This window comes from Falco punctatus (assembly GCF_963210335.1).
Source record: "Falco punctatus genome assembly, chromosome: 8".
Classification (NCBI taxonomy): Eukaryota; Metazoa; Chordata; class Aves; order Falconiformes; family Falconidae; genus Falco; species Falco punctatus.
This window is the reverse complement of record NC_137588.1, coordinates 60,176,121-60,197,520: the sequence shown is the minus strand read 5'-3', so window position 1 is coordinate 60,197,520 and position 21,400 is coordinate 60,176,121. Positions and strand designations below refer to the sequence as shown.

The following is a 21,400-nucleotide window of genomic DNA, read 5'->3' as shown; positions in this document are numbered from 1 at the left end:
TCAAGCCAACAGGAGTTCCTGGAGCTGACAGCGCCAGAAAAACATGCTGGAGTGTAATAGCTTCCCATTTCCTCTCATTTACCAGCTTTGTCTGCTCCAATTCCTAGACCACAGAGTTTGAAAAGCAGAAGCAAATGGTGTAACTATAATGGCTCTTCAGATACATTTTGGTATGCCTTTCAGAGCAGAAAATAGCAGCTTATACATAAAAAGTCTCACGTTCTCACAAAGCAAACATACTCAATCTCTTCTAAATGCAATTGTACCTAGGGTCTGGACAGAGACAAGTACTAACAGGGAAGGACACTAACCTCCCAAAGATTGACTATGTATTATTTGTACCATTTTACCTTCTGGAAACATGAATCGAATTTCTCTTTCTGCTGAGGAAATGCTGAGACTGCCGTGAAGCGCGTTCCTCAAATCATCTGTCCCATAGATTGCTCTTAAGCTAAAAACAAGAGAAACAACACCTTGGTAGGCAACTGCAAATCCCTTCCAAGTTTCTACAGTCTGACAGCATATAAAATCAATATATATAGACTAATTAACAAGGTATTGGCTTGATTTTGTTTTTAAACAAAGTAAGTAGCTACCTAAAATTTATGTTCATGCACTCAGCATTCCCCATAAAATGGCTGAACTTTACATACTAAAAAACAAAGCTGAAAAGCTGTGTCACACAGAATTTAAGAGATAGGAAGCCACTCCAAATCTGTATCTCTACTAGGAAAAAGAAAAAAAAAAAAAAAAAAAAGAGGAATTCTGGTCACAGTTAAAATGATGACAAAATCCTACTGACTTCCCCAAGAGCAATCAGTGAGTTACCTGTGAGGGTGAGTTCTCCTAGCCATTACACTGTTTGATGGTCCAAGCAATTCTTTCCAGTATGAGACTGCACAATGTCTGGCCAGAATCATAGCAACTAAAGGTCCAGAACTCATATAGGCTGTTAAATTAGGAAAAAAACCTTTTCCATATTGGTCTGCATAGAAGTTGCTACATTGCTCTGGGCTTAACTGAAGCTTCCGTTTCTATAAAGTGTAAAAGAAAAAAAAAAAAAAAGGAATGAAAAAGGGCTTGCTGTATTACAATAGCTTGCTACCTCAGGTAGGATACAGTCCCCTGCTGCAGTCATATCTTCAAGTGCAGGAGAACAGACAGAGTAACTTCATAGCCCAATCTGATTTTCCCAGGTCTGATCCTCTTTGAGATAGACAGTGACAAAAAGCAAGAATGTTCCAAGTTATTTAAACAGACAAACAGGCCCTTTGAGTAAGATGTGATTTTACCTTACGCAAACTACAGCATTTTATAACTGCTGGATGACTTTAAAGTACAGTCAGGGCACTGTACAGAAAAAGTGAAGAGCATTACAAGGGCAGGATTTAATTACTCAGCTGCTCCAGCATAATGTTCTACTTTTAAACAATTTTCTCTTTAGCCCACACTGTTAATTATGCATTTGTTCTTTTTTCATTCAGTAGTCATGCTTTATGATTCTCACAGTAGCTGCCTAGCCTGCAGGTGGCCAGGGTTAGGACAAGTTTGGGAGGTTATCAGAAGGCATAGGGCAAACAAGAAAAGAGAAGTAATGCAAGAGTACCACAAATTCAGATTCCTAATAACTTTGATGCCAAAAGTCACTGGAGACATCAGAAGACACTATAAACAACTTGTCATTAAAAAAATAAATAAAAAAGATCCAGTAAGAGTGTTGTGATGTTCTGAGTACAATGCTACCAAGGGTCTCTAGGAATTTAAGTATTACATATTGAATAAAGGCGATGTTTGGACATACAGAAAGTCCACAGTTACCTACTGCTGGAATGAGTTGTCTGTCTTGTTTCTGAAGTGCCTTGTGTTCAGTGTGACCCCTAAATATTAGAGCAGTGCTGGATAAAGCAGGTTTTTCTCTCTAAGAGGTAAGCTATTCCTGCGAGGAGCAGGGAGCTGGACCCTTACGGGTCCCTTCCAACTTGACATATTCTACTATTCTAATTTCTCTTCTCTTCTGATACATTTCATTTAAATAAATCGACCAAAAAAGGTAGGAAATTTAAAAAGAACAAATGTGGAAAAGGGGCATTTACAGGAATAAGAAAAAATATTACATTTCCAGGAAAAAAAAAAAAATTATATCTAGAAGCCCAGCCGTCGGCCGCGCAGTGTCACAGAGCCAGATACCAGGCCCAGGGCGCTGCGGCGGCGGCGGAGGCGGCGCGATGGCGCTGCGGGGGGCCCGGCCTCGCCCCGCCGCCGCTGGCAGCGCGAGTGCCCAGCGCCCCCCAGCGGCCGCCCCGCAGAGGGGCCCCGCCTGCCACGGGCCGGTGCGAACGGCTGGGACAGGCGAGAGCCGCCCCGGCAGGCACGGAGCTGCACGGCTGGCGCCTCGCCGTGATCCCGGCGTAGCCCTCGCTTCCAGCGCTCCTCCTGGTCTATTTCCCCGGCTCTGGCCTACCGTAACACATTTTCTTTCAAATGCCCTTCCAGAGCGAGTGTGTAAAAAGCCCCACACAAGAGGACTGAGAGGACACATTTCTTTTTAGCTAACGGCAAATCTTCTCTTAGCGCAAACTCTGCTGAAAATCACACTCTGGACCCTTTCCCAGCAGCGCGGGGTCTGACAGCGGTGCTCAAGGCAACACTCCCATGGCCTGCGTGTCAGGTCCAAAAGGTAAAAGGACAAGCTCAGTAAGGCCTATTTAAGTCAAGCATTTGTAATGCTTGTATTTGTATTTGTAAATACCCATAAAGTCCACTTACATTAAAAACAGTGGAAACAAAAAATAGTCAGACAACAACTGGCCAGCTGAATCAATTAATTACCCGAGTTTCCACTTGGCAAATACATGCTGTATGAAACCTTGTGATACCAGAGCAACACACTTTCCAAAGAGTTACTTCAGAGGGTCCACATATCCGCTACATGTTTGCTAAATCCGAGTTTATTAACAAAGTCTGTGTTTTCCCGTGGTCAGCAAAACAGTCAGTCTGTTCTGTTCCATCCCACGCACCAATGAAATGTATCCTTACAGAATCTGGCAGTCGTGGTCGATGACATATGAAAAGTGTAAATTGATTTTTGGACACGCTAGCTTTTAGTTACTGGCTTGAGTGCTGAAAGTTAAGATAAATATTGTTCTGACTTACAAACTGCAGTTATTTTTTCTGGAACACAGTCTGTTACCTGGACGATCAGGAATCCTGCTCGGAGAATGAGATCCTCTATTTCTTCTTCTTTATCAACAACATCTGGTTTGATGAGAGCCAGAGTTCTTTCCACAAAAATCTGAGGTTCAGGCATTAACATCTGCATCTCGGCTTCCAAATTAGAATTCGCATGCCCCTCTTGTACTGCAATGACACCAGTTTGTGATACTTGTAGAGCCTGCCTACTGCACAGTCACCTGTGGTGACATTTACTCTGTACTCTAGGAACAGAGAGGGTCACCCCCATTTCAGAAAATCCACGTGAGATTTTTCTCTGGACTAGTTAGCACTCCAGTTCACACTCCCATTTTCAGTGAAGTAGCATTTTGTGGCAAACCAAAAACTTAATGGTTTTAGCCGATCCTAAAATGTAAAGTATTCTAGTTCTAATACTTTGCTAACGCATTCAGACGTGTCAGAGAAAGAGAAGCGCTATCGCGCACTTTGCTGTGTGCAAGAGCAGGCGGGGCTCACTGCAGTCCCACACCCGCCATCCACCAGCTGCGTTCCACCAACCCCAAAATCTGTATTCTCATGCATAAAGATTATGGTTTGGGACTTACTACCTGGAGCTAGTCCATCTGTAAGCCTCAGAGTATTTCCCAATTGTTATTTAATTCCTACATTTACGGACTCAAGACAAAGTGCCAGTTTTCTAACTGAGCAGATTGGGCCGTTAGCCTACTATTAGCATACAAAATCGTTTTGTGAGTAGTGGAAGTAGTGCAGACGGACTTTAAGACAGACTTGTGACCTTGTTCCCTCTGGCTCCCTGTGCCCAGCCCCAGGCCTCTCTCCACCTGCGCTGGACAAGACACAGGTACACAGCCGACTGGCTGGCTCACCGCTGCAAAAAACATTCGTGATCGCTCAGTTATACCTGCCTTCGTGGTCGGGACGATCTTTTCTGCACCTGTACCTTTGGGATTCCTCGTTTGCTTTCAGACTTGACCAGGCTGTGGCCTCCGTCGGGGAGGGAAGGTGGAGAGCGGAGCACGGGGCCGCCGGGGCTGCCTGTGCCGAGGAACCAGCCTGGGAGTGCCCACACCCGCCGGCCCGGGGCAGAGCGCCCTGCCGCGGGCACCGGCGGCCCGAGATGCCCGGGGCCGGGCAGAGACCCGAGGAACCGGCTCCCTCTCCCCGCAGCCCACCGGGAGAAGGGCTCGGCTGGCCGCCCCCGCCGCGGCTGGCTGCGGTTGCTAGGCGACGGCGGGCCCGGCTGCGCGGGCGGAGCGGCCACAAGATGGCCTCCGCGCCCCTCGGCTGCGCGCAGCGCCGGGGCGGGGGGAGCCAAGATGGCGGCTGCGGAGCGGCGCTGTGCTGTCAGCGAGGCCGCCGCCCTCGGAGCGCGCCTGGCGGCCGGGCCAGCCGCGGGTCCCGGGCGGAGAGCTGGAGGCCACAGCCCCCTGCTTAGGGGCACCCCGTGTGGTACAAGAGTAAGAGGGCAGCGTGATCTGAGAGAAAAACTATCAAAAGTCTCATTTCTCCGTAACAATAAAAGCTTTATTTGGGTTTTACCACACACTCGGTACCGCATGGTAGTACCACTACTCAGGGAGGCATGAGCTCACTGGAAACATTCATAAACTGAGGTAACGCTATTTATTGGAAAGAAGAATATGACACAGGACCCTCTCCAGGTTGTTTACGTTTCCGTGTTTATTGCGGGAGCATGCGTGAGGCTCCTGGTTATGTGCCCGACCAACATCAGCAAGATCGGGCACACACGGTACACAGCCTGTCACCACACCAGACGTACTACCCTGCACCTACAGCTCTCTAATACTGTTTTCCAGCCTTATTCTGTTGAACTACAGTGTCCATCCCGTGCTACTTCTGTCACAAAACCAAACATGTAAAGAGTAAGAAGCCGTTTCCGGAAACCATAAGGTGGTGAGCCATACATAGCGTTGGGGAAGCCACGTCCTCTGGGGATTTTGACCACATTTGACCACCATCATGCCAGTTCTGCTTCCTGCACACTCCTTGTTTTTCCAGCTCCCCAGGGCTGCTCCGGCATCGCCCCCCCCGCCGCCCCCCCATGCCGCGCTGGGTGCCCGGTGGCTCCGCGGGCTGAGCGCCTGCCAGCTGGCGGGGTGCTATCGGGGTGTGCACCAGCCGACGGCGCCGATAACTGCCGGCCTCGCTCGCCCTCCTCCTCTGGGCCTCATCCCCTCTAATTACCAACTTCTCAAAAATCGTGGGGTCCGAGGTGGTGTGGAGACCCGTGGCCCGCTGGCAAACACGGCTGAAAGTGGATGTTGCATCTGAGTCCTTGTGGTGATGCTGGCAAAGGGAGAGTGAAAGCACAGGTATATAAGCTGCAGGTTTTTAAATGAAATAAGGCTGAAGGTAGATGTAAAGGAGAAAAAAGAACCCTCAGTCACTTCAAGAGCCGGGAATGCTGACACTGTGTACCATGGTTAGTAGAAGGAAACAGCAAATCTACTGCAAAAGCTGTTTTTAGTGTAAGAAAAATCCACTTTGCCTTAATCTTTTCAATGAGTAATGTAAATAACATACAAATAGAAATGAGAAAAAAAACTCTGTAATTATTTCCTTGCAGCCAGTTTGAAATACATTTAAAAATCAAAGATCAAAGTTTTTATTTACATACTTTCCAAAAAAAAAAAAAAAATGGTTCCAAGTGCACAAGACTGCGTAATTCAGATACACTTCCCTTCACCAATACAGGCACGTGGTGTTAACAAGAGATATCCAATATTTAGTTTGAAGACATTGTAAACATTGCAGCTACAAAGACATAATGGATAAATATGTTATCTTTAAAAAAAAGCTGAGAGAGTTCACTGGGTTTTTAGTTTAGATCAGAGTTAATTTGGCAAGAGTAATTTCTTTTTGAAGTCGATGAGCACAAGTCTGAGAGCCCTAGCTTAGATTTAGCAATTCAAAGACTTCCTCAGGCTGGATGAATACTTCAGAATTATTATTACATAAGAAATATTGAATTTAATATCACTGTAAAACACCGATTTTATTAACGTCTTGCAATTTCTCTACATGCATGCACTGTTTTTGCAGCTAACAGTTAAAAAAAAAAAAAAAAAGGTATCTCTCTGTGCATCCTGTGCACTTCGCTCCCCACCACTGGCCCTCGGTCTATGTCAGAATTTCTCCTCCTCGCTGTTTCCAGAAGCATTTCTGGAGGGCGGAGAATGTCTAATTTTAGTACCTCGGAGAATCCGCCACTCTCCAATGAGCAGGCCGCTGCATCTGGAGCTGCAGCCAATTATTCTGGGTTTCCTCCTGCTACGCTTCCCACGATGGTTTAATAATGCAGACTTACAAATTTAAAGTGGCCCCACATGTGAAGAGAAAATAACATTGTGTGTTCCCTAACAAAGACATAGCTTTTCACAGCAGTAGAATCTCAAAGGTTTTTTCTAAACCATGGATTCCATAACCTTACAACCCAGTGTTAATATCAATAATACCTTACATTTATTTTCTTTACAGTGCTTGAAAAAAATATTTCTGATAACCAAAAGGATGAAGCATCTTCCCTGACTTCTGTAGGCCAGGGATGTTATTTTAAGAAAAGAAACAAGCAAAGAAAAAGGAACATTATAATTACAATGTAACAAAGCGTTGCAGTTCTGAATACTTCTCTGGGTGTAGCTTTGCTGCTGTATCTTATCTGTTAAGCGGTTTAACAAGCCTTAGTTGTCTCACTTATTTTTAGCTGGCATGGAATATAACAACACTGAAACACGGTGGCTGCAGGTGTATTTGCATTCGAGTAACAACAGATAAGTAACTTTTTAAGAAAAAATATTTTCTCAGAGCTTTGCACTCCAATACTGCAAGAAGGTGGAGAAACTCATGTCTTGTAGATTGTTAAAAAAAGGGAAAATAGAATGATGAAAATAACAGAGTGAAGAAAAGCTAAAGAACAAATATCTGGTATGTCAGTGATTAAAAGTGAAGGTTGCACATCTTTTAGCTTTATTTGTTGTTAAGCAGAGAAAAAATGTATTTGCTTTAGTAGTAATTTACCAGCTATACATTTACAACATACACAATTTATCCACCACTGACTTTTTTTTGCTTCTGTCTTTCATGGTAAAGTCTCATACCTACCAACAGTACCAGCTTACCTCCAGCACTTGCTTCATCCATGCTTGCTTTTGCAGTGCGAATTGCCTCTGACGGAAATCCTGTGACCAAGCTAACTTCCTCTCCTACAAGCCTGTTCTCTCCTCCATTTCTGCCTTCTTGAGCTAAACAATTCTCCTTCTGCAGCTTATCTGCACGCCTGTAATCCTAGCTAGCTTTTCATTACTGCTGACTAATCTTTGTCAAGCCTTCCTTGCTGCTTTCCTCTACTTGCTATCTCAGTTTTCTTTAAAGATAAAATTAGCAAAATATTACCTTGAAGATTCCCCTTTCTACAAATCTCTAAGTGGCAACAGTGTCTTCTGTAACTCTATCACTCACCCTGTTAAGCTCACCCTATTTCATTTCCTGATCTTCCTCAAGGCTGCTCTTTCATTTGTTTGCAGCTTTAGTCATCCAGTCCTCTCTGACCCCAAGCACCTCCACTGATATGCTTGTATCTTTTACACTGGAAGAAAAAAAACCAAAACAAACCACAAACCAAAACGAAAAGGCTTTGGTAGGAGTCCCTCTTGTCATCTCGCTGTTGCAAGTCTTCACTTCTCACGTCTGGTTCTACCATAAATACCCTTCAAACTTAGTTTTGCTTCCTCTCATCACCCAAAATCTTCTCATCCCATCTTAAGCCAGTCTTTTGGCCTTCAGTCACATTTCACATAGCTAGCTAGCTAGCATCCTATCTTAGCATTTGCAATCATTCTTACCTGTTGCTTCTCCAGTCACTGTTTCAGCTGGGCTTGTCAGTACTTTCCCTTGTGTTTCTTTCCCTTTTCTGCAAGAGCAGCAGCAAGCACCATTCCTGACTCTCTTCCCTTCCCTTCCAGTTCACAGCTCAACGTGATAACAGGCAAATACAGGTGTAACTGCCTCTCATTACTGTGTCTTTCCAAACTTCAAGTGTCTCCATTGCAATTTAGAAGTCTTGATAATGAGCGTGTGTTAGACAAACCATCTGCCCAAACACTGACCCCTTTTCTACCGCTATTTACAGCCAGCTGTGCACAGGAGCGGGTGGAACCTGACAGCCAGGAACCGGTGGTTTGGGCTCAGATTGGTCTGAAGTGCTGTGGAGATGTCAGCCAAGGCATGATCTTTGTTATTTATTGACATGGCTGGGAATCTCCCTCAAGCTTTCCCCATGTCAGTTATCGATGACCTCCTTTTCTCTGGCCTCAACAAATAAAGCATTCACTGCCATTCAGAAAGCTCCACAATGCCATTTTCTTAGTTCTTCAGTTTAAAACGTGTTAGTTCTCCACACCCTTCCAAAAAGAGTCATCTTTATCACACACAAAACTGTTACTCTCCAGTTGAAGGCCCATTCACTTGCTGATCTGGCCCTGCTTACCTTTGGTTTCACTCTGAAAGGTTATCTCCTATTTCCTGCCAGCAGATAAAACCGAATCCCACTACCTCCCTCTCAAATAAAAGCCTTCCTGCTTTACCCCAGTTGCTGCTGAGGATGAGCTCCTGTTAAACACCTGTAGAGGTTGGCAGTGACAATGTGTTTTCTTTAAAGCTCCTCCTCATCTGTACATAGACATAGTATAGATACTGCACATAGATATTAGGCTTTCACCTAACCTTTTGGAGCAGAAACACTTGCATGCGTTTGCTCTTTCATTGTTCTACATAATGTTTAACATAATACTGGCTTGGATTATCCCTGAAGCCACTAAGCTCAGAGATAAGTATTCAGTGTGATACTATCCACAGTGAATAAATGAATGTATGAATAAACCAATAAAAATCTTTTATTTGGCAAATTACAAGAGGCAATCAGTTAAATAAGGCTTTTTTTTGAAGTTAAATTGTTAACGCTTCCTTAAATGTGTCTTCTCAGTTCTATGTAACATAAGGCATCCTTTTTGCCATTCTTATTTTGAGCACTTACATTCAGCCATACCATTAAAATCAATGATATTACCTGCATGGTTATTGTTATTAACAAAATAAATTTATTTATACTGTGCATAAAAAGTAACTCAGAAGCTTTCTATAGCATGGTATTTTGTATATAGTAGCCAGCCGGTGGCCTGAGATGCTTACAATCTATTTAAACAAGACAGGCATAAGGTGTGGGAAAGTGATAAATTGCATCAACAATTTCAAGGCAGTGAATGATATGTTGGTTCTTTTTTTCAGAAGAGGGGAACTAGAAAAATCAACACAATGGAAATAACAAGGAAATAGAGAGGATAAAGAAGAAAGGGAAGGTGGCAACAAGGACAGGTATGGCACCGACTGGTATGAACAAAGAGCAGGGTAGAGCTTGGAGTAAACAGCAAGTTTGACAGAACAGCAGAATTAGGCCCAAGATCAGAAAGTCCATATGCAAGTAAAAGTCAATTGAATTTCAGTCAACACCATGAATAATCATAGTAATTACAGGACTAAAAAAATGGCAAACAATGATAGTTTTTTTCTCAATAGTAAATGTGTCATGTAAGGAGAATTACCACCCAAGGAGGTAGGTGTGTATTTTTCTTTGATTAACCACAAGCTTTGGAGTGGGGAGTGAAATGCAAGACCAAAACCCAAAGGAATTCTTCAAAATTACCTGCGGCATGATAGGGCCTGGTAAGACAAATAATAATCATAACAACCCGTATTCTCAGGTTTCTAGGTCTTCGATGTCTAGATACGACAGAGAGTGACTTTGTTAGTCATGCCAGTCACAGTTTTCAAACCAGGCTGCTTAGCCTGCCTACAGCCACGTTGTTATCCTGCTGTTGGATACAGGTCATATAAGGCATCAGCTTTTAAAATGGCCCAACTGGGCATCATGGAGAGCCTTGTCACTTGGGAACTGCTGTTTGGAACTGCCAAGATGAGAGATTAAGATAGACTTGACCAGGAGAAATGGGCAGTTGGGAAAGAGTACAGCTCTAAAGAAAGCACTGTTAAACAGGAAAAGGATAACATGTGCCAAAGTATGAGTGCAAGGGCTATGAAAGGGCAAGATGAGACAGGTTCTACAAAGCAAGAAAGAGAACTTGGGGGGGGCAAAGAGAAAAAAGAAATAGAAGGGAAGCGTATGGAGAAGTCCAAATAAAATTAAAATCATTCAAGTCCTTAGCAAGGCTTGATGAAATACAAAAGAGCTGTTTGGGGCAGTGAATCTTGCGAGGAAATTGAGTCATAAATTTCAAAAGCACTCAGGTTACATCCATCAGCTGAGCATAAACTCACATGACAGACTCATGTAAACTGCTGCCAATTTCAGTTTACTCTCAGGTGTTGGTCTATAAAGTTGTAGCTTCAGCACAGAGGTACTTCTGCAGTCAGTTTGCCATAGCTGCAGACACAAAAACTGGCAGAAAGATGACAGAGAGGGCACAAGAGTGGTGGTATTTACCACTTCAGCCACCCCAGTTACAGCAACCTGTAAACATCAGTTTGGCCTTAGCCCCCTGTAGTGACTTAAGCAAATGCATAGTATTTTCCAATTGAAGCAGGCTAACAGTGCTGTATAAATGAATGCTGTCAGCTGACGGACAGCAGCTTGGTTGGTTTTAATCACAAACCATACCTTTTTGGTGCAGGCCTGATAGGTTTACAATCTAAGCGAAAGCTGCCTAAAAAAAACCAAAAGAAGTTTGGTTACTGGACGTGGGGTCAGATCCTGTGAGACAGTATAAATTAGGATGAAGAATATCTTAAGGAAAATTCCTTTGCTTCTAAAATTTTATTTAAAGTTCAACACAAGAGAAAAATAATTTTGAAAATATATTCTTATAAAGATTAGTATCTTCATCAGATAACATATACAACCTGTCTGGCACACAGTTCAATTTTCAAGTGTACTGGTTAGCTGCTCTTTCTATTGTCTTTACTAGACCTGACTTCATGTAACATTGTTTCACAAACTATAGCCTAAAGAGCTGGTTGTAGAGCTTGTCCACAGTGTGCCTTACCCTGTCAGCAGGCTCAGCTGAGATAAACATCTCAAAATATGAGGAAGTTCAGCTTCAGTTATTGAAGCTTGGGCTGAAAGTGTGGCAGACTACTTATAAATTAATATGCTTCACAGACAGAGCACCTGGCTTACACATCACACATATTACACTATGCTTGTGTATTCTTGAAATTTCTTGTGTTGGACGCTTATTTTTAGGTTGTTGAAATACTTTTCCATTTGTGAGCAGCAAAAATGGGGGGTAGGGGAAAGATTTACAAAAGCAAATAACCACTATAGCTTAGGATTTTAAATCAAGACATTTTAAGAAAATCAGCTGCAATTCCAGTAACAAATGCAATGCAGTCTTGCTGCACATATGCATGGGTATCAAAGCAGAAAGCTCAGTTTGGACTAGTTAAAGTGATGCTTGTGGCAAGTACCACAAGCACCAAAGCAAAAAGAGTGGCTTGAAACAGTTGGCTGTAGTGAGCGGCTATTTTTCATACAATCTCCCAACATTAAGCACAATTTCCTTTTTTTCCCCCCTCTTCCCCTTAATAGGTCTGGCTTATAGCCTGAAGCGATGGAATGTGTTTATTGACATAAATAAAGAAAAAGGCAGATCTGGCCCTTACCCTGAACATACCACGTTGATTTTATTTTGTGTTCATCTCTAATGCTCTGTTGTGCTGCTACAAAGCTTACAAAACCAGACCTAATGTCCTCTGCTACCAAGTTCCTACTTCAGAAAATGAATCCTGTAGAGGATAAGAAGTGCTCTAAAGGCAGTTCACTGAAGGACAGCCTGGATCCTAGACCAGATTACTTAACAACAAAACGCATCACCGCTATTTATTTTTACTCACAAGTAGCTATGCTACTCTTTCTGGGTTGGAATAACAGATGAAAATATGCAAGTTGAGCCAGAGGAGATGCTTGACAGAGGGTGGAGCAAGCAAGTAATTATGTATGCATTCATTACTATAGAAAGTTAGGTAATAATTGTTACTTTTTGCCTACAAGCAAAGAGCTTAACTTTTTATTTTTTTTTAAAAAAGGTGTGGCTTTGGCTGTCTATCCAAAAGCCAAACTCTGTCCCTTTGACGTGGACAAATGGGATATTAGGAATGGTACACTGTACAAGAATTTGAAGTATGATTACCAGGAGCAGTTGTCTTTGCACTTTTCACACACAGCTTTGTCAACAAGGTTGATATATCCTTGGGCAAATGGAATTAAGGCCCAGGCACATGCTCAAGGCTCCAGATCCTGGAGTTATGTAATACCCAAATCTAAGTTTCCATTAAAACCAACAAATTCTGGCCCTCTCTGTTGCAAAACCAGCAGAGCTGGAAACATTAAGTAAGCCTCTCTCTCGCGCTGGAGTAACTGACTCAGTGTACATACCACACCTAAAGTTAAGCCAGTACCACTCTGTACGCAAAGACCGCGCTCCACTCACGGGCGCGTTTCCGCAGCGCGGCCGTGCGGGCCCCGAGGGCGCGGGCTGCCCCGGCAGGGCTCCGGCGGGGCCGGCCTGCCCGCTGCGGCGGGGCGCACAGCGGGGGAGCGTTAGGAGGGCGCTGCGCAGGGCGCCCCGCAGCCCCGGCGGCCGGGCTCCTTCCCCGTCAGGCTTCTGACTGTCGGGAGGCGCCTGGCGAGGACCGTAATGTTGGTCGGGGTGCGATGAGGCGGCCGCCAGAGCGGGCCCTCCCCCCGCCCACCACACCGGGACAACGCGCCAGTCCCTCGGGCCCCGAGGGCGGGAGGGAGGCGGGCAGGGCGGCGCCCCCCGCGCCGGCTGGGCAGCCCGGGCGATCGCGGCCCAACGGCCGCTCTCCTCCCGCCGGCAGGCGGGCCGGGCCCGCGAGAGCCGCCCTCAGCACCGAGGCGAGAGGCCTCCGCGCGCCTTGCCTTGCCTTCCCTCCCAGCCCACTCCCGCGGGCCGCCATTCGCCTCACCCCACCCGCCCTCCACGGCAGAGCCAACAGGAAGCGCCGAACGGCGTGACTGACAGGCGGTGATGGCCAACGAGGAAGACCCTTATTGCTGTGTGGCTGAGGCTCCGGCGGTATAAAGGCGGCCACGCGTTAAGGCTCCGGGCCGGAGAGTACGTGTCTCAGGGGGAGGAGAAGGTGGCGGCAGGGCCGGTGCGGAGCAGGCGAGCGCCGCGGGGAGGGGTGTCAGCTCCAGTGCGTGGGGGATTTTAATCCGATTCCGGCCGGCCCGGATTTTATTTGGAGCGGGTTTTAAAGTGAGTATGAGCGGGATGGCGACGGCGGAAAAGGGGGGAGGGGCGGGACAGGACCGGATCAGACCGGCCCGGCGGGGGGAGCCGCCTCGCTGACCCGCGGGCCGCGCTTGTCTCTTGCAGGCGCCTGTCGTCCCTCTCGCCTCTGCGGACGGGGCAGCATGTCCGAAGCGGAGCAGCAGTTGGCGGCCGGCGCCACCCAGAACGGCCACGAAGCGGCCGAGAGCGCCGGAGAGCCGCAGGCCGAAACCGGCGGAGCTCCGGCGGCGGCAGGCGCGGCTGTGGCGGCGACGGCGGGAACGGCGGCGGCGGCGGGAGCTGGACCGGCGGCGGGAACAGCGGGGACGGCCGCCAGCCAGAACGGAGCCGAAGGCGACCAGATCAACGCCAGCAAGAACGAGGAGGACGCGGGGTAAGCGCTGCGCCTCCCTCGGCGCGCTGAGGCGGGAGTAGGCCGCGCCCCCCCCCCCCCCCCCCCCCAGCCCCCGGACGCCATGTGCGGCGGCGGAGCGCGGCCGCTAGGCCCCGGCGCGGCCCTTCGGCGGGAGCGGAAGCGAGGCGGGCGGCTGGCGCGCTCCGCGCCCAGGGCTCCGCTCCGCCCGGCGGGGGAGGGCGGCGGGCGGCCCCGCTGCGGAGGGATCGGGCGGGCGGTGAGCCGGAGGCCTGCAGCACCAGCGCTTCCTTTGTTCTGGAGCTGCCTTTTGTTGGCGCCATGTGGTGGCTGGGGGAGGGGCGGGGTGCGCGTTTGTTGCCGTCTCACGCTGTAAAATGGAAGGGGATTTATCTCGGCTCGCTTCGCATCCCGCGTTTTCTTCATCCTTTCCCTTTTTAACCAAAGGAGCGGATGGAAGGAGTTGCTTTCTGTCGGGGGGAGGGCTGGTTCAAACTTTCCGGGGGATCGGCAAGCCGATCGCCACCGGCGTTGGTGTAAATGCAAACACGTTTCCTGTAACGCATATAGAAAAAAAATAATCCTGGCTTTGGAAGCTGTTCGGGCTAAGTCGAGTATTTTTGGAGGCAGTAAAGGGGAAAGCAGCGTGTTTGAGATGGTGTGCGGTGTGTTTAAAGCAGTAAGAGCGATTTCGGTGTGCTACTGTGCAGCATTGTCAGAAAACGGCTCGTCTCTTACAAGTGATTTCTGGAGGAGGCACTGTAGTTCTGTGTTTTGGTAGCAACATCCTTGAATACAAGAGAGGCATTTTCTTTCCTATAGTACTTGGTCTGTTTATGAATATACGTGTTCAACTTGGAAATTACCTGCCTGTTTCTTAAGCGGGTCTTTGTTATTCAAGCTACGCCGTGTATTTAATTGGAACTCCCTTTGTTATCCCAGGGCTCTGAACCAGGAGGTCAGGTCCCTCAGGTTGAACAGAGCTTAAGCCATGGTAGCGTTATAGACTTTGGCTGTAAGAGAAGGAGTAAGACTTCACAAGTTTTCCGAAAAGCTCGGGCAGGACATATCTTTTGCAGACTTTAGAAGGATTGAGAACCAGGCCTTTTAGCTGTTTAAGAATTTTCTTTTTACTTTTATAGTATTCTGCTCTGAAAAGTGGGTGATACTTTTTCCCTTTCTCACATAGGAGGTGACAAGTTTGAACCCCAAATCCGTGTGAAATGAAACTTCTAGGAAAAGCAGTTAATTAAAGAGATTGACCTATGTGGAAAATCTAGCACTGTGCTAAAAGAAGAGCTGTCCAAGGCAGAGTTTGGGGTGCTGACATTAGAGTGTTCTGTTAACAGCTGAAACATGCTTTGATTTAGTTGAAGTAGTATACTCGGGAGGACAAAAAGGCTGCATGTGAAGAGTGCAATTGTCCAGTTTGTGTGGCCTCTGAAGGCAATGCCAAATACTGGGAATTTGGCCTTAATTTCAAAGGGTCTATACTATGTTGTTTTAAATATATGTAGGTATCAGTCATTCCAATTACAAAACAAAGGACTGTAATCTACAAAGTGTAATGTCTACTGCTGTGGTGAGAGGTGAATTTAGCATGTGGCAATATCTGTGTACCACAGCCCCAATCTGATAGCATAAAGCTGCCTCCAGACAAATTCCTGTCATCCCCCAACCATTAAATTTCTCTTGATCATTCTGTAAATGTAGTCAATGGTGACAGGCGATGCTATGGAAAGCCACTGTTAGTCTGTACAGATTACAGCAGTTGTGCTTGGTCAGTAAGCTGTTGTGATGAGAAGAAATACTTCAAGTATTGAAAGGCTTAGTAAACTTTATAAGGCCTTTTCTGTAAGGCTCTATTGTAGTGGCTGCAAGAAGCACACAGACTTTGCTTGGACCCTATGTATCATGCTGCATTTGTCAGTTAAGAGTGCACAGCTTGATCTTCTGAAAAAATAAGGGCTTAGCCTACAAAGGATATGGTTTCATCCAGTTTAAGGGGAAAAAGCAAAAAAATACATAGTGCATTGTTTTTTTTCTTTACATTGCCTTTTGAACATAAGTGGATGCTAGTTCTAGCAAATCAAAGTTACACATAAGCATCAAAAGCCACTTTTATTTCAGTGTAGTCTAGTTTCTGGAGTGCTGCTACCTTCTAGTGCCAAATCTAGGTTGCCTCTAAACAGAGTAATGACAACTTAAACTGCTTTAGTCTATAGTTAGATAAAAAGGCTTGAATGCTTTTAAAAGCTTAGTTTGTTACCTTGGAAACTCTGAAAATGGAAAACACAGCCATGTTATTAATGTTTTCATTTGAAGTGAAGCATTTGAAAAGTGCCTTATTGACTGACCTAAGTTTTGTTAATTTCACTTCTGTATTGCGCTTCACTAGTATTTAGTTCTTTGAGATGTTTCAGAGGATATTTTGTGTGTCAAAGTGGGCAGAGAAGTACAGCATGGGCTTTTCATGAACGTAAAGACTAATAGTGAAGATACTGCTGTGGTACTGATGAAGGTAGAACTAGATTCAGTAACTAAGCAGGAAGAAGTGCACAACATAGTAGTTAAGGGAGGTCCAAAGTCCCATCTGTTGTATGTGACCGTTCTTGGAGGTCATAGGTACCTGGTTTAAATTTTGCAGATTGTTTTTAGGACTACAATTTTTACAGCCATTTGTCCAGACAGTAAAAAGAGCTCGAGTATTTTGCTTTTGATGCCTTACTCTATCTTGAATATTTTCAAAGCAGTAGGAGTGATGCTAGGTTCTTTCCAAAAACTGAGCTGGCAGTACTTGATAATCAATACTGCTTTGCAAATAGCAGAATACTGTTGAAAGAGCTTAAGTTCCTGGCAAGGAATATTTTAAGTTTTACTCTTGCTGCTATCACTAGCTTTTGACAAGACACAGAAGTGTTTCAAAAACTTTCAACAGTTGGTCCTGTTTCTGACAATGCTGCTGAGGTGTGTACCACTGTGAACATCTTGCTGCATGTACTTTTCTGTAGTACTTCCTGGACCTAAATAGCTCCTGTCTCTTTGTAATTTCAGGAAGATGTTCGTTGGTGGCCTCAGTTGGGATACAAGCAAAAAAGACTTGAAAGATTACTTCACCAAATTTGGTGAGGTAACTGACTGTACGATAAAGATGGACCCTAACACAGGAAGATCCAGAGGCTTTGGATTTATTCTCTTCAAAGAACCTGGGAGTGTTGAAAAGGTGAATTTTAAGCTTCATATTTCAGATTCTTAACGTTTAGGGAAAACTTTTCAGCTAGAGTTAATCATATCAAACTATCTTTCAGGTTCTGGAACAGAAAGAACACAGGCTAGATGGAAGACTAATTGACCCCAAGAAGGCCATGGCAATGAAAAAGGATCCAGTGAAGAAAATATTTGTTGGTGGACTAAACCCAGAAGCCACAGAAGAGAAAATCAGGGAATACTTCGGAGAGTTTGGAGAGGTGTGTAATCCTATCTTCTAGTAACACTGAAACATACAGTCTCCAGTTGCTGTTTAGTTTATTAATTATTTGCAAGTTGCAAATAAAATCAAATTTGTATGTATCAAGTCTTCCATAACTGATGCAAAGGTTTCCTATCCTGAGAGCAAGGACGAGGCGTATACTGCACTAGATGCTTCCTTGCTAGTTAGACATCCTTGTCTTTTAACTCAAGCAATTTTATCTGATGTTAAAATTGTTTTAAGAGTTGTAAAATGGAAACCTCATGTCTGAAAGCCAATGTTAGTATAAAAAGAATATTGCAACTTCAGTGTTGCATAATAGGCATAGGTGGGAAACTTAGTTTTACCATCCTAAATGCCATGCACTTAATTGTCCTGCTAAAGTCCAAGTCTGAAAACAGTTATTTCATGTCTTCAGATTGAAGCAATTGAACTTCCAATGGATCCAAAGACCAACAAAAGGAGGGGGTTTGTGTTCATCACTTTCAAGGAAGAGGATCCAGTGAAGAAGGTTTTGGAGAAGAAATTCCATAACGTCAGTGGAAGCAAGGTAAAACTTTGACTTGTATTTTTTCATCCAAGTTATTAAGCATAATACTACTACATCTATAATCTGAACAGGAGATCAGATGTCTCCAAAACCAAGGTACCAAAATTACAATACAGAGAGCTTGCAGTTTACCACAGGGGTGTTTTGCTGTAACTTCAGTCACAGAGGCTACCAAGGTTCTTTGCCAGTACTTGTGGCTTTAATACTTGCTATGTCCTGGGGGCTTTTTTATGTAAAGTATCTAATTGCATTCATTAAATACATGCAGAAAAACTGGCTTATTTATGTATCAGTCTAACAATACAAGCCATTTCAACAAATACATACCTATTTTCAGTATAGAGTACTTGCTTAATTGCAAAGCTTACAGACACAGACTTTGTAGGCAGCTGGCTGAAACTGGCTGTCTGACACGGGCAGATTCTGGTGTGTTCTCTCAGAAGCCCCCCTGCTATCAAAACCATGTCATGTAAACCCAATACAAGGATCTAGAGAGTAAATTATGCTTATGGCAATGGGTACCTGGTCAGCTGGTTATGTGAAGCACTGTAAAAGTGATGTAAGATGCTCCGAACAGCTGACTGTTCATCTGTGGGAACAGGTAATAGAGGCTCATGTGTCAAGCTAATAAGAGGAATGAAGGCAAATGATGTGTGCTGGCTGGAGCTATCCCGCTTGCCTGGCTCTATGGCCAGTGCTGACCATACGCTAACTTCAAAGCCCTTTTAGATCTGGTTGTACTGTCTGACACAGTGACTTAGATTGCACTTAGTTTAAGACTGGTCTTGACACAGCACAGAAACTTTTGCAAACCTAGTGCACTGGTAGTTGTCAAGACACTGTAGTTGGCAATAAAGTTTGCTTTCAGGAGAGATGAATGCTCATGTGCCAAGGGAGCTGAGAAATCTGTATCTCATAACTATGGCTTGGTTTTGTATCACAGTGATAATAAAGAGAGCAGCTTACCTTAAAGCTCCTGTGGCGAGGGATTCCAAGCCAGGCTTGCTCAGGTGGTGCTGTCACAGGGAGTTTTTCATTTCACAGCAGCAGTAGCTTTTGTCTCGGACTGTGCGCAGATTCAGGGACTAGGCAGCTGGCTGACTTGAACTTGAACTGCAGCTTGGGAGCCTGTCTTTGAAATGACCATTCCGGTTGATTTTTAGCTGTTCTTAGTATTTGATAAGCGATGAACTCAGGTGTTGGTAGGTGTACTGTACGGTCCAACACAGATGGTCTGTGTAGGATGTATGACGGTTGCCAGGAAATCTTGTTCTGGTGTGTTTCTCAGCCTTGTGCACTTGGCACAGCTTGGGTGAAGCGGTCCAGTAGCAACAGCCTTGTGCTGGAGGTAGTGCCAGGAGAAAGGGCAGCCTCCTGGTTCCTACAGGAGCGGTGGCTGTGCTGAGCTGGCCTCAGCACCTCTTTCATGGAGGAGCTCATAGTAGAGAATAGGCAGTATTGAAACACTGTGAAAGCAGTGGCCTGCTTTGTATGGCCAGTAATGACTAACCTTTCTCTTCCATGGGGAAGTTGATGGTAGGGAGTAAGTGGTATAAAATACTCTGAAAGCAGTGGCCTGCTTTGGATGACCAACACTGACTAGCCTTTGCCCAGGTCGCACAGTAAATCAGATGCTTCTGGGTATGCGTAGTCCTGCTCATGGGACAGGGAGCACAGCATGTATACGTCCTTTGCCTCCAGAGTAACCTCTGGCTTTCCTACGTGGTTAGGGTGGGCGCTGCTGCTACAAGACAGTATACATACTCTTCCTTATTTTTCATTTGCAGTGCGAGATTAAGGTAGCACAGCCAAAAGAAGTATACCAGCAGCAACAGTTCAGTAGTGGTGGAGGAAGAGGTAGCTATGGAGGAAGAGGCAGAGGTGGAAGAGGCGGCGGTAAGTACTACACGCACTACTTAAGTATGGACACATTCTAAATAAGTTGTGTGTACTAAAATGGGATTTTGTGGATGGTTTTCCCTTCTATAGCTCAAAGTCAAAATTGGAATCAAGGTTATGGCAATTACTGGAACCAGGGTTATGGGAATCAAGGATACGGCTATCAGCAAGGTTATGGTGGCTATGGAGGCTATGATTATTCAGGATATGGGTATTATGGATATGGACCAGGCTATGATTACAGTAAGTAAAGAGAACTGTATTGGGTATAAGCAAGCGTAACTAATTAGCAGTTTAATGCATTTGTTTTCTTGTTCATAGGTCAAGGCAGTGCAAATTATGGGAAGACACCAAGACGTGGTGGTCATCAGAATAACTACAAGCCATATTGATCAAACTTATTCAGGTATGCAGTGGCATGGTCTCTTTTGGAAAATGACTGCATAGGTTTTGTATACAATGCTGTAGATGGATACTTCAGTTCTGTACCAAATTTAACTTTACAATAAATTTCTATGGCCTGTTAAATGTGCATCTTACTTGGAAGAGCTCCCTGGAAATGTTTTACATGTTTAATACTTACAGATAACTAGTTGTCTAGACAGTGTGGTGTGTAAATTTCAGCCTTGCTGAAGATATTAATTAATGATTTTATTAATAGGTTAAACTGAAACTGATTTTGAGGGTCTGCTTAAAGCTGCAGCTCTGCATCTAGGGACTGCCTCTTGGAGTTAACTATGGACTCTGCATTACTCCAGTTGTACAGAATGAGATGCATCTTAGGGAACCAGTGTCACTTTCCACCTTTTTATTTTGTATTGTTTTTGTGTCATACATTTCCTGTAATGGAAGTGTTAATTTTACTGTACTTTTTGGTACCTTTTTGGAATCTAATGTATTGTAAGGTATTTTACATGTGTTCTGATTCACCATGACATGGATATTGAAGCTATCCTAGCTTTTGAAATAAAAAAGGCGTAATCTAGTGTCTTGTGCCATTCTTCAGCTTATGTATTAGTAGAACGCCAGTATACTGTTCCCAGAACTTAGTTCATGGCAGTACCTTGATAGGTGAAGAGTTGTGCTTAAATGTTTTTAATCTTACAACTAGAAGGCTGTATTGGTAGTTGTGCTGACTTGCAGTTAAGTGGCACCTAAAAACTGCAGTCGCTTTTGCCTTGAGGTTATGGAAGAGAACTCAGGTGGAAAGCCCCAGATGTTGTGGAGGCTGTGCTGGTGGGTCATGTTGTAGACAAGCACAGAGGCTCAGCATAACTGTGTTAGTGTCTGTATTGTAGGGCTCTGCTAGGCAGAGCTGGAGGTCTAAGTTTCAGGTAGGGCTTGGGAGTCTAGACAGCACTGCAGGAGCGAGCTAAGAGGTGTGCCAGAAGCTAGCTGCACTTCCTTAATGTTTCACTGGCTTGAGTCTGAGACTTTTCTACAAGTTCTGAATAGTACGTATACCTGCCTTGAAAGACAGGTTAGACAGACGTTAAATTAACAATGCAAAGTCTGAATTTTTGCAGCCTTTTTGTGTCTCAAAATAGGCTAAAAACTTCCACTGAAGTTGTGGTTAGAAAAACAAAACA

The 21,400-nt window shown here is 44.9% G+C and overlaps 2 protein-coding genes across 12 annotated transcripts in view; one reads left to right on the top strand and one right to left on the bottom strand.

Moving 5' to 3' along the window:
* Window positions 1–12,983, bottom strand: part of NME5 (NME/NM23 family member 5) — a 33,416-nt gene extending 20,433 nt beyond the window's left edge. The window contains exons 1-4 of one of the 3 annotated variants that reach the window (XM_080398494.1): window positions 7,332–12,983; window positions 4,094–5,499; window positions 829–1,034; window positions 351–451 (exon numbers count right to left, since the gene is read on the bottom strand). In XM_080398494.1, coding sequence (XP_080254620.1) covers window positions 351–451; window positions 829–1,034; window positions 4,094–4,750 — 964 coding nt within the window. In that variant the 5' untranslated portion in view covers window positions 4,751–5,499; window positions 7,332–12,983. Of the gene's footprint in view, window positions 1–350; window positions 452–828; window positions 1,035–3,190; window positions 3,358–4,093; window positions 5,500–7,331 lie in introns of those variants that run through there. The other 2 variants (XM_080398495.1, XM_080398496.1) reach the window with 2 other exon arrangements.
* Window positions 12,984–13,224: 241 nt separating this feature from the next.
* The window catches only part of HNRNPAB (heterogeneous nuclear ribonucleoprotein A/B), a 29,960-nt gene continuing 21,784 nt past the window's right edge, over window positions 13,225–21,400 (top strand). For 3 of the 9 annotated variants that reach the window (XM_080398512.1, XM_080398511.1, XM_080398509.1), the window contains exons 1-8: window positions 13,368–13,505; window positions 13,626–13,914; window positions 16,948–17,116; window positions 17,202–17,360; window positions 17,781–17,912; window positions 19,700–19,808; window positions 19,902–20,054; window positions 20,133–20,217. In XM_080398512.1, the coding sequence (XP_080254638.1) occupies window positions 13,664–13,914; window positions 16,948–17,116; window positions 17,202–17,360; window positions 17,781–17,912; window positions 19,700–19,808; window positions 19,902–20,054; window positions 20,133–20,203 (1,044 nt within the window). In that variant the 5' untranslated portion in view covers window positions 13,368–13,505; window positions 13,626–13,663 and the 3' untranslated portion in view covers window positions 20,204–20,217. The other 6 variants (XM_080398517.1, XM_080398516.1, XM_080398514.1 and 3 more) reach the window with 4 other exon arrangements.